Consider the following 13,265-nt stretch of genomic DNA (forward strand, 5'->3'; position numbering starts at 1 on the left):
AACCACATCTGCCAGCCTTGGCATACAGCCCACTTACTGCAGCATCACCTGGGTGTGTACATGACTGAGTGTCTTTGGGAAATGCCTTTCAGCTCATATTTGTGTAATCGGTGCATGTACTTGCCTTGGAAAAAAAAAAAAGCATCTCAGATCCATTTCAGACTTTTACTTCTGAAGTTCATGTTTTCTCTTTTTCAGTTATATTTTAGATTCAGGGAATGGATACATGAGGAAAAAAAATCCATCCGTTTAGAGGCATGACACTGATACAAATATCACACATTTTCCTAGGCTTCATCCACATCAGCATGTGAGATTCCCATAAGAGAAAATCTGCTTCTTGCAGTCTGTTCAGGAGCTTGGAGAAGAAGAATTATTTCCTGCCCCAAAAAATTCCTTGGTGAATTTTTTCTGCATCCTGACATCTCTTCCAGGTAGAAAGGTGCCCACCAAACCTGAGTCTGCACTTTTGCAAAGCTCAGCTGTTTCTGTTCTTACAGCAGAAACAGAGACAGGGTCATGCTGAGATTTGAGATGAGTGTGCACAGCTCAGCAAAGTGTGCCACTTACAGAAGGAGAGCAGAGAACAGCCAGAGGCTCCTTCAGACTGTGAAAACGCTGCTCTACAGCACAGCAAAAGCAAAAAGATATTTAAAAATTGCAGTATTTCAAATATAAAAGTTCCATGAGATTTTGCCAGGTTTCTATACTGTTATTACCAGCCAAAATTCCAGGTACTACACACTGAGTGATGGTTTCTTCCTGCCCAGTGCTACTGCACCGCCAGGTGATTTGTCTTTTTTTCAGTACAATCGGATTGTAAAGAACCATCAGCTGATGCAGATTTGTAAGCAAGTGCTCTACTCTGTGATTTGCACAGACATTTCTGAGCCCCTCTAGAAAGCACCTCTCTTCTGGCAGCATATGCAGAATGAGAAGCCTCCTGACCGCCCTGAACTCTGAACTTGTAACATATCCTGCTTGACTCTGCGTGCCAAGAAGAACCAAATGATGCGGCCTTAACGCTAATAAAGCCAATAGAGAACACTTCATCGGGCAGTGCTGCACCACGAGGCAGGCGATAAAGAACTGGAAGCATTTGATGAAGGGGAAATAACGAACGCAGGCTCTAGTACTACGCTTTGTTTTAAAACAAACCCAAACAAATTTACTGTAACGCATAGAGAGCAGAGAAAGAGCTTGCCTTCTTCCTGTCTGACCTACTCAATGAAATGGGGTGAACTGCCAATGCTTACTGCAGGTAAGAGCATAACCCTCCCCCTGCTTTCCACACAGCTCACTGCGAGCAGGCCTGGGGCACGGCCGTCATCAGAGGCTGTGTGCAGGCAGCAGGAGATCACAGCCAGCCCCTGCCCACTGCACTCAGTGCATGGCCTCTCTGGAGAGCTGTACAGATGTCATCAGAAGTGAGTTTGCCAGACGGAGCAAACGTGCTGCGCAGGAAGGGAGCTCACCGTGAACTCTGTGCACTGCTTTGAGCTGAAATGCACGTGGTGTATCGGTTTCCCATCCCAAAACCAAGACAGTCGCATCTGTGGCAAGAACAATTCGAAGGCAAAGGAAGCTGGGAATCAGTGCTGCCCACTTCAACCTGTGAAGGTTTACCTTTGTACTGCGATTCCTTTATTTGTTTAACCTTTTATCTTCTTAAGAGAGACTGCATCTTGAAAAAAGTCATACATCTCTAAATCACAGAATCTTTTAGGGTGGAAAAGACCTTCAAGATCACCAAGTCCAACCACCAACCTGATGTACCAAGTCCCACCACTAAGCCACATCCCTTAGTGTCACACTCACACATCTCTTAAATGTCTCTTAAATCCCCTCCAGGGATGGAGACTCCACCACTGCCCTGGGCAGCTCCTTCCAATGCAGAACCACCCCAAATTTTTCCCACCATCCAGTTTAAACCTCCCCTGGCACTATGGGAGACCATCGCCTCACATCCTCTCACTTGTCAGCTGAGAAAAGAGATGTCCTTCATTTCCAATTAGCCTTATTAGTTATTTTCATGACATGGCAACTATTTTCCTTCTTACAATATACATGACAGGGTCTTCTCCACCACAAAAGAAGTTTTTCTTGCTTTTGACTTAATTCTTGCAACCAGATACATGATAATCAATTTCTCATTGGAAGTCCCATCTATTCCAGAACTGAGGGCCACTCCTGTAATTTAAAGTACCAGCATATTCTAAATGAAAGGCCAAAACTAGACACGATGGTCATGGCAGATAACACAGAAAAGGGCTGGTGATGAACCAGCTGCAAGTTTATGAGAGGTTGCGCCACGTGTTTGACACAGGACAAAAGAGACCTGTACAATCAATTCTAATTTTAAATTAAAACAATTACTGCTTTGGAGAGGTTGGAACCCGTCTGCCTGCACAGCTCTGAATATTAACTAAAGAAACTGCTGAAAGGGCAAAATAGCTACTAACAGGATTATTTGGACCAGGTGGAATTTAACCAATTGATGGATTAGTTCCGACTCTGCCACCTGCTCAACAATTATCTGCTGAGTATCCTCATCAGTGCTAGAAACGTCGGTCAGTGCTGGGGGAATCTGTGGAAACTGCAACCAAAGGCAGACTACAAAGGATGTACACCTATCATCCTCTCTTTACAAATCTGCAAGTGCTGTAAAACCAGCCTCACATCTTTCCCCTGAGTTTACACACGGAAGCTCTGAAGTGCAGAAAATCTGTGAGCCATGTTCCATCAAAAGTCTGCATAAAAACGGGGGAGGGAGGCAGGGATGGGAGCGAAATCCTGAAAATAATAAAGGCTTTTCCTTTGACCTCAGTGAGGCCACACCTCATTCTCAGACCCCTGCTTTAACCATCACCCTACAGAGCATTCACTGCAGCTGGTTTTTGTTTACACCAGAGCCACAAAAAATAATTCTTCCTAATTAAAAAGAAGTTAGAAAGCAATCCTGTCAGTGTCAAGTCCCTGGGAACTGCGAGTCTTGTTCAAGCAATGCTGAGGATACGACTGGATGCCTTCCAACTAACTCTTCTCCCAGGAGCAAAATGAGGCCAAAGGAAATGCTTTAATATCCATGTGCTGCTACGTATCTATAAAACTATTATTCATTTGAGTACTCACTACATGAATACTTGTCTTAGCTACAGTTTGAAGGGCAGAATAACATCCAAACACTGCAGCACTGCTATATTAAGGCAATCACTGGCAGCATAAAGTGAAAGAAAAGTCGAGGGCAAACACTGCAAGTAGAATAAAACTACGTACGTTTTAAGGCAGAGACAAAATCTGGAAGCTTAAAGAGAAAAGAGAACAAGATCAGTCAACTGACCAGCTGGCCCTGATGTCAAATCCCCAGCAGGACAGCTCCATCTCCTCCACACCCTACCGAGGAATCAATAAATCAACCTCATGGTGTGGTAAAGCACTCATTTACATAAGCCATAACCTACAGGAGCCAATGTCTTTTGCAATACGGATAACCTGAGGCCTTATATTGCCGCCTTCGTATGTGCATTGAGTCCCCAAGAGAGGCAGGATCAAGGTACTTGTATCTCCCCAAGGGAACAAACAGCCTGTATGGAGGATTTTATGTGATGTGGGAGAAAGAGTGATCTTGCCAGATTATGGCTCGACAGAGCACTAAGTAGGTCTAAATTCAGGAGGCACTCTGGATTTGAATCGCAAGTCCAAGCGTGTATTTTAGTTCAATGGCTAATAAGGAAAAATATGTATATACACACACTTCAACTTCATAACTGCTGAACTGTGCTGTATTATCAAGGACATCTAGGCTCGTGAGCTTCACTGCATATGAATATTACAGCAGGAAACAATGCCTAGTGTTGTGGGGGGGGGAGATTGACGGAAGAGTTGATAAACAGACACACCTCATTAAAGCACATTAAGAAACTCAGCCATAGTTTGGACATTGACCTAGGAATGCTCTCCCTACACTCAGGCTCAATGCTACATATCGAGGAGTGACATTAGCCCAGTGTGAGTTACAAAGGCTGCGTGTTCTAGTGGGTTCATAGGTTTCTGAAGCACTACTCAGGAAAAAAAGCTGCAACAAATAAATGGTTCTGAAGGTAACTTACTTCAGCACATGCTTAGCTTTAAGTGCACACGTCATTACTCAGAACTGAAAATTCTGTATCAGGTGCTTATATTCCTGCCTTGCACTGGACCTACTCCTATAAAGGATTACCACCCTGAGATGTCAAACAGAAAGACAAGATTACTAAAACAGCTAATAGGGAGGGCACTGATGGCACAAAATGAGATTCTCTTTAACAAAGAACAACGTGAGCTATGGGAAACCAGAGCATTTCTAGTAATTCCACAGATTGGGATTTTCAAAAGAGCTAACGACTAACCCAAGATTTTCAAACTACCACAGAACCAACTGATTGTCAATCAGGACCACAGGTTTAAGCAATGCAGAGCAATGGGCAGCCGACAGTCACTCCCCTCTTTCAGATGATCCATAACATTTTATGAAAGAGAAGGAAAACTCTTCATTTTTTCCCCAATAGAGCAAGTGCCTGAACAGTAAAACACAACAACAAAAAACAGGAGGGGGGGGGAAAAAAAAAGAAAGAGAGACCAAAGAGTTTCCTATATACACCTGTTAATCCGTCACCATCTCACAAGCTTGTTCCTGGGAAAAAGCTTGATGAAACATATTAGTGTTGGATCATGCTTCAAAAGTTCTAACATCCAAGCTTAGGAGAACTGAAGCACTAACCACTCTCTTTAATTATTATTTCCAGTTCAATCAGCTGGACTGCAAATTAATTATCTTCAGACACCAGTTTCTGTCAAAGCATCCTTGGCAATGCACAGAGTGCTGTACTTGTAAGCAGAGAGAGTTGCTCTATGAGTGCTGGCTTTGCAGTACCCTTTCACAGATGTAGCACGTTAACACAAAAGTCCTCATGAATTAACCCAAAAGTCACAAATGCATCCAATGAAGAGTTCTTCCAGAGCTTGCACACAAACCACTGAGATAACCGAACTCATAGCACATAATCAATCCCATGAGTAGTGCAGACATGTGTGAAGAAATACAGTAATTTTTCCTGAGTGATATAAAATGACAGCCACCTTTTACCATTCGATTCTGGAAGATTCAATCTCAGATTAAGTAATACATCAGCTATGCACTGGTACATGTAAAGGGTAAAGACAGTTTGAGGGAAACAAATTAATAAGTAGTGAGAACTGGAGCGAAGGCAGGGAAAAGATGAATAAGGCATATTACAGACTCACTTTGTTTTTCATCTATCTGGATGACAGTTCTGAGTGCAACTTCTTGAATCACAAAATACTTTACAGATAGCCATAAACATTTGGGGAACCAATGAGAGTGTGAGGAACCCAACAGATCTGATCAGCAGTTTGACACTCCATTTGTGTTTACCTGAGATGCAGGGTAGAGATAGGAACAGCTCACAACTAACTCTGTGAGTTAGTTTTTATTTTAATTTTAGGCGCAGCTGTCAGCCCTGTGCCAGCATATACAACTGTAATAAACTGTTCACTTTACAAAATATTGTTGCAAGGCTGGGTGTATGCTTAATCAACCATTTATGCCAGAAATTTTCCCTTAAACTGCTAGGATTTTTATATTGTTAAGACTTTCAATTTACATCTTGCACTGTGTTCCACCCCTTTTGGCTTGCTTTGGCTGGATGTATTGTACTTTGCTCATCTTTGTGGAAGAGTGCTTTTCAGGGCTAGCCTCTATATTATTGCAGTGGCCTTCAAGATACTCTCTTCCTTCCTTTGTTTGCTTATAAACTGCTCTACAAAGAGCTGAGAGATCTTAAAGTGTCTCTTAAAACATGACACTAGAATTCTGGTTAAGCCTGCCAAGATTCCTGTGTTAACAACCCAGTTTTATTCAGGTAGGTACAGATTTTTCCATGCCCCCACCCCTTACACACTCTATTTATTTAGTTCTTTTATGCAGATTCCTGTACCTTTCATAATGGATTGTGATTTACTTCAAACCCTTTTCTTTTTCCTTCCCTCTCTCCACACCATGGCTGACAATATTTACTCAGTTTCTTTAGAATCTCTAAAGAGCATGAATTCTAATGTGTGAAGTTGGATCGTTTTTGATTAATTAAATATATATTATGGTAGTGCCAGCAGCATGACTATAATTAAAGCTGGATTGGATTTATTTTTTTTTTTAATCAAAAGCTGATTTTCAAGTGTTCTCTCACTCCCTGGTGCACTTGCTCCCTCTCTGTCTTTTCTCTCACCCCATCTGCATTTGCTTCTGCACACACACTCACTCCCCTTCCCATCCTCTCACACCAGCAGTCCCAACTGCTCACATCCTGTGGCAAATCCCCACCTCCTGACAGAAGCACAGGACAGAAAGGGCATCACTTGGAGCACAGCTGTGGCAGCTGCTCGTGGCATCCTCTGCTGCACAGCTCTGCATATACTACATCCATAGATAGGCTATTAGAGACATCACAAACTAGAACAACACACTAAAATACACTACCCTAAAGTCACTGCAATGATGTGGCATAGACAAGCACATAAATCTGAGCCCATTTCCCATCTCAAAGTGCTCCAGGGGTGAAAGAGTTCAGGCAACACCCTGCTGTCCAGCCACCACAAAGCACCTGGGGGAGCTCTACACGGCCCTGCCCAATGCATGGGGTTGGACAACATGACCTTTAAAGGTCCCTTCCGACCCGAAGGATTCTATGATATTTAATTGGTAAATATTTCTATCTTAACATAATGACATGAAATAAAAAAAAATAAGAATAACCTGATTAGCAAATAACCAGAATTTTTTTTTTTGGCATTGTATTTAACAACTGGAGTGTCAGTTTATTATTCAAAACTCAGAAAATACCTTGATATATCTTCCAAAATGTATGCCACAGTTATGCATCTGAACAAAAGCAACATTCTAGGCCAGGAGTACCAGATAATACTCTTGTATGATCCAAAAGCCAGCTTAACTATGCAGTTACAAAATTACTCACATCTGAGAGATGCAAGACCTTTACACACAATCTTCTATTGTCAGTTAATGAACAGAAGCACATAATTGTTCTATACAGAAGATAAAGCAACAGTATGAAATGTGAGACAGAAATTGTAATAATGCATGCTAAGTGAACATTCTTCATTCTTAGGAATTTGTTTCCTGAAAATAATAATTCCACAGATATCACAGCCAACCAAACTTGCTCATAAAACAAGAATGACTGCACAGCCTCATAAGATTCTTTAAAAAATGCACTGTTAATATATTTATCATAAAATATGGGTAATGAAATATTACAGCTTTCCCAAATTTTAGAAATGCTTAGAAGTTACCAATCTGTGCATTCTATGGCACAAACTGATAGCAGTCTTGAAAAAATCAAAGCGAATATTTAATAAATATAGGCAACATTTTACTTAAAAACTTATGGCTCTAATAAACGCTTCTATCTTAAATAATTTCAATGGAACTTGAAGATTTTTTATTTCTAAAAGAAAACCAAACAAACAAAAACCCACCACAGCAAAATTTCAATGTGCAAATGGCACTGAAGCCGTGGCAAAGGGAGGAGGGCAGTTCTGTCCTGCAGAGGAACGTGGGCTCCATCTCACACAGCTCTGCTTAACTGGGCTTTGAAGGATGCTCTATGTGCAGTCTCTCTGACTTCTGAAATTGCTCCTCTTGAGCAATTTTTCTCTAATATCTCTTGATTTTAACAGCATCCTACTAAGTCCAGCCTCACATCACAAATTTGGAAAGTAAATGGATATTTTATTAACTAGTAAATTATTTGCATTTTTCTTATTTCTATTCTTTTGGAGGAAAAATGTGTCGGCTGCCTTTGCTTTGCCTGAAGTACAGTTACATTTCAGACACGTGGCAGAAGCACTGACAACAGGCAGGAGATGGCAGCTATACTTTTCCTGAGAGGTCAACACTGTGACCTTGCAAAGGAGAATACGGGAAAGAGGTGCAGTGGGTGCAATGAGGAGAAAGAGGAGCAGTACCCATGGCTCAGCTGCTGTGAGGTTCTTCAGCCTTTACATAGCACAGTCAGAGAGAGCACACGTGACAGAGAGATCACGAGCAGTGTCTGGTCAACTTCATCACCACTAGCTTCCACATTTTCTAATTTGCATACAGTTTTATCTCAATTCCCCATAACATTTTGCTTAAAATGTTCCTATATGATTCTATTCATACCCGAAGAAATCAAATAGCCAGCACAAAACACAGTATTAACAGAACACAATAAGCATATTCAGTGTTTTCCATACAGTTTCAAAATTACTAATATGCCCTCGTTTACCAGCCCTGACTGGATGCAATTAGATCTAGGGCAGTAAAAAAATTATTCCCACTAAAAAAAGAGTGATGAAAAAAAAAGCAGCAGCAAAGACAAAAAACAAAAGAACTCTCTGCATGAAGCTGATTTTCTCAAGGCTAAAGATTTACTTCTAGCAGCCATAGTTTTGAAATCTGAAATCACATGTTTTTCTTATTTACAGTATTTCAATGACAACGCACGATTCTGATGTGTAACAGCTTTTAAAAGCAGAGCTCCTGGTAAAACAATTATTTAGGAAGTCCAACTATTACTAAGGAAAATATTGCACACAAGGCACAGGTTAGAAAAGTCTGAAATATAACCCAAGTGCAGAACTCTCCAGAGTGCAAACAGAAAATGCACCTGGGGGAAAAAAAATTATATAGCTTTGCTCTATCAACAGAATGACAGTTTGTCAGTGTTTTCTGGGGCAAACAACATTACCAGCTGGAAGCCATCTGAGCAATCACTAGCCATTCCATAATGCTACCCAGCACCTCATTTTCCTCTTCAGGAGTTTATATCTTTCATAGCAAAAAGCAGAAGCAATTTTTCAACTCAAATGTTCTTTGCAGTAGGTAATTCAAAAGGCACGTGTTAAATAGCAGCTAAACTCACATAAACCTCAATTAATGCTCTATTTTATCACTTGGCTGTTTTAGAGTTGTTTTTTCTTGTGAGTTTAGTTATTTTTCAAGAAAAACACAACGCTTCAATGCCTCTAGAAAGGTGACTATCCTACCCAGACCCTGTCACTACGTGCAACACACTGAAATGCTGTGGCTGACTAAGCCTGCTGTAACTTGAAAGTCTTACCTGAAAAAGGAAAGAGGAAAGATTGCATGGATATCACAGAATCACAGAAATGGCCAGGGCTGGAAGGGACGTCAAGGATCACGAATCTCCAACCCCCTGCCACATGCAGGGCTACCAACCACCACATACTAGATCAGGCTGCCCAGGGCCCCATCCAATCTGGCCTTGAACACCTCCAGGGATGGGGCATCTACAGCCTCTCTGGGCAGCCTGTTCCAGCACCTCACCACTTCTCTGTGAAGAATCTCCCCCTGACATCCAACCTAAATCTCCCCTCCCTCAACTTAAACCCATTTCCCCTTGTCCTGCAGTTATCTACCCTTTCAAAGAGTTGATTCCCCTCCTGTCTGTAGGCTCCCTTTAAATACTGAAATGCTGCAACAAGGTCACCCGGCAGCCTACTTTTCTCCAGGCTGAACAAGCCCAGCTCCCTCAGCCTGTCTTCGTAGGGGAGGTGCTCCAGTTCCCTGATCATCCTCATGGCTCTCCTCTGGACCCTCTCCAACAGCTCCCTGTCCTTCTTGTACTGGGGGCTCCAGACCAGATGGAGCCTCACAAGAGCAGAGTAGAGGGGAACAATCATATCCCTATCCCTGCTGGCCACCCCTCTTTTGATGGAGCCCAGGATACCATTTGCCTTCCGAGCCGCAAGGACACACTGCTGTCTCATGTTAAGTTTTTCATCTATCAAGACCCTCAGGTCCTTCTCCACAGGGCTGCTCTCAGGGACCACTCCTTCGAATCTGATAATTGTGGAATGCTTTATAAGTTCTGTAAAATATACTAAATCCATTTCACGTATGAAATATATGTTGGTTAAGTGGTACATGGAAATTCAAAGACAGCCGCTGCATGAGCCAGGAATTGAAATCAAGTAGGCTGCTTAGGCTTTGGCCGACCAAAAGAGATTAAAAGAGATCCCTTTTTCTTCATTACTCACCTCTTGGGCAAATGATTCTGCTTTCTTCCGTAGGTTCTTTTCCAGTTCAAAGTTTACATGAAGCTCTTCATACTCCTCTACTGCTAGCACGGACACTGTTTACAAGAATGAAAGAAAATCAGAAGTAAAAGCAGAACGGATATCAAACCACAGTGTGAGAAGAAAATACTGCTTGATTTATGCAGATAGGCTCTTATTCTTCAGTAATGTGAATTTTTGAATGAAGTTATAAATCAATTTTTATTTCCTGTGTACAGTCCACGTTGCAGTATTTATCCTCTTTGCTCTAAACCTCATTATATATACACAAAAACTGATCTTTTGAACAGAGTAACACTCCTCCTGTCCTGCACTGCTGAGCAAAGTTACTGCTGTGCTGACTTGTGAACTCAAAATCAAAAGGCTGTACCACAAAATCAGGTGTTTGAAAACCTGTTGGAAAGCAGTTTCACCTATTCTTTCATGACTGTTCCACAAAGAAGCATGCTTGCGAATATTAGTTTAGATATGTATATTCCAAGTTGCCAGGTTACAACTCCACAGAAATGCCATTACTCATCTTGCGGGGTAAAGTTTGACACCTGGGTGTTATTAAGCTTACAGGCTAAATATTATAAGCTACTACCTTAAAAAGCATGCAAGAAAATGCAAGAAAATACAGCTTACAGTTGCAAAACTAAAAACTGAGACTTAAAAAATATACATGTTTCAGTGGATAATTCTCTCAGAATATTGCTCCTCTTCACTGCTCTTTAGACGAAAGAAAAGGATAACAGATTCTTTGTCCTAGGAAATCTTCAAGCAAAGCATCCAGGCAGACACGAAAATTTAATCTGCCCCCTCTTTCCTTCCCTGTTGCTCCAGGGTTGTTAATTCTTTTTAATGAATAAAGATAGAGCATCTTCTGGTGGAACCCAACCTCAAAACTCCAGTAACAGACACTAAGTACCGCAGATCATATTTTGCTTTTGTGTGCGAGAGCAATCAAAGACTCAGGGGAGCCCTGCTCAAGCTACCAAGCATTGCTACACATGTTGGAGGCAACTGTATTTGCCAGGCTCAGTCGAGTGAGGTTTGGAATTTCCCTTCACAGTATGATTTCATGAGGCCAGAGTAACAGGCAAACATGAAATAAGCGTGGTTCTTTTGATTGTGCTCAGGAAAAATTAAAACATTTTGGAACTCTTTAATCTGTAACGCCATCCCATCAAAAGCTTTTTCAGGCTAGTCTATTTAACCAATCTAACCAAAGATTGATGTTTTAAGAATCTTTAAGTATAGCCTGTCACAGGGTCAAGCAGTGCAGACAGATGACAGAGACAAGAGAACACCTGAAACCTTGAAGAACATGCACTACTAAGCAAATCTCTTCTCCCTATACCAAAGGGTACCCGCAGAATCCACAGAAGGTAAAATACTGTCCCACTAGTTCATACACTTCTCTGTAATTCAACACACATCTGTTTCTTTGAAAACACAGACTGTGTGCATTTTGTATACTTCTTCCAAAGAAAAACAGAGCATTATTAGCAAAAGGCTACAGCACAATCGGAATCTTCATTATTTCAAAGATTGCACTTCTGTGTTTTCATTATGGCTATGCCCTGCCTGCAGCTGGATGCAAGTCTTGCTGTGCGATACTGGCAGCCTTGGCAATTCCCTTCACTACCTGACAAACATTTCAGAACACAATCAAGATGCTTTGAGAGCTTTTATTTATCTTCTCGTGTAAGCAGACAGAACATTACTGCAGAGGAAGAACTCAAAGATAAATTGGAACAATTTTAGGCAATGGGAATGTGGCTGTCTGCCATTTTTGCCACAGAGCAAAAGTTTTCCTACTCTTCCATTCAACCTGCTATTTATTCTGCCATGCTTCCACAAATCAGAAAGTCTAGAACTGTCCATGCATTTATGCAGTGCCTACAGCAATAAGGCCAAGCTTCAGTTCTAGACTGCAGTCACTGTTCTGCAATATATTCTTCATACTATTACATAAAAATTCTGAAATAATAATATAACCTTCTGCAAAGGTTATACTATATTTTAGAGAATCTACTGAGACAACATACCTCTGTTACATTTTTCCAACAGTTTTTGCTGTTTATTAACTTCTGTTGTCAAAGCAGCCTTTTCTTCTTTCACTTTATTCACCTATAAAATTACAAATAAAAAATAAGGCTATTTTAGTTAAAGGCATAAGGCACGTAACACATTACATAACGTAAGCAACATTTTGCTTTCAGTTATACTGTTTCATAGTATTGTCTGGATGCTACGGCTTCCTGTGGGATGGAAAGAATTTTGATCCCAACTTACAGACCCCATCACAAGCAGGATTAAGGGGTTACAAACTAATCCTTACAGTGGGGCTTCCACGGCCCATTCTCACAGCATGTATCATCCCCAGCTACAACACATTTTCAACTTTCCTGGATGAGGCACCATAGCACCTGGTTAAAAAATTACTAGCTTGCCTTTGACTGCTTGCCTCTTAATATAGACAGGCTGCTGGTTTTTAGTTTTGTTTTTTTTTTTTTTTCTTTTCCCCTGAGCTCTGTTCATTGTCCAAGAGCTGTCAGCTGTGTCTTTCTGAATTCAAGTGTTACACAGACAGGAAGAACCACTAAGTCCTGATTTGCATCAGTACATGGCTTATCCAGTTTTTAAACAGGAATAAAATTCTGCTGGCTCAGAAAGCCAATTTGCTGGTCTAATTACCATGACAGGGCACTGCCAATGGCTAAACTCAAGGACATGTTCAATGAAGTAGCAGCAGTGATTAAAACAGAAATTTTTCAAAAGTATTTATTGCACGTGCACAGGTTTAAGAAAGAAAAAAAAAAAAAGGACAACAACAGGCTGATAGATGAGGGGGATCTCAGGCAGGGGAGGTAAGAATCAAAATACATGCATTGGAACACATAATGAGGAGTCATCTGTGAGTAACAGCAGCAAGACTGGACTCTGACGTAGAAAGCCCCTTCTAGATGTGTACTCTAAATGCACCATCATACAGGCAGGCTGGCAGGACTTTCAATTTGACAGTATTCAATTAACTTCACAACTGAGCATTTTTAGCAAAATTAGATACAAAAAGTACTGACTACACACTAACGTGGTCTCGCCTTCCATGGTACAATACA

The 13,265-nt window shown here is 41.2% G+C and overlaps 1 protein-coding gene across 1 annotated transcript in view; it reads right to left on the minus strand.

Annotated features, from left to right (window-relative positions):
- Positions 1–13,265, minus strand: part of SHTN1 (shootin 1) — a 58,496-nt gene that overhangs the window by 20,801 nt on the left and 24,430 nt on the right. Inside the window, exons 7-8 of the mRNA XM_085229019.1 lie at positions 12,192–12,273; positions 10,120–10,214 (exon numbers count right to left, since the gene is read on the minus strand). Of these exons, the coding sequence (XP_085085145.1) occupies positions 10,120–10,214; positions 12,192–12,273 (177 nt within the window). The remainder of the gene's footprint in view (positions 1–10,119; positions 10,215–12,191; positions 12,274–13,265) is intronic.

The sequence above is a fragment of the Meleagris gallopavo genome, chromosome 8 (assembly GCF_905368555.1).
Source record: "Meleagris gallopavo chromosome 8, MGAL_WU_HG_1.1, whole genome shotgun sequence".
Classification (NCBI taxonomy): domain Eukaryota; kingdom Metazoa; phylum Chordata; class Aves; order Galliformes; family Phasianidae; genus Meleagris; species Meleagris gallopavo.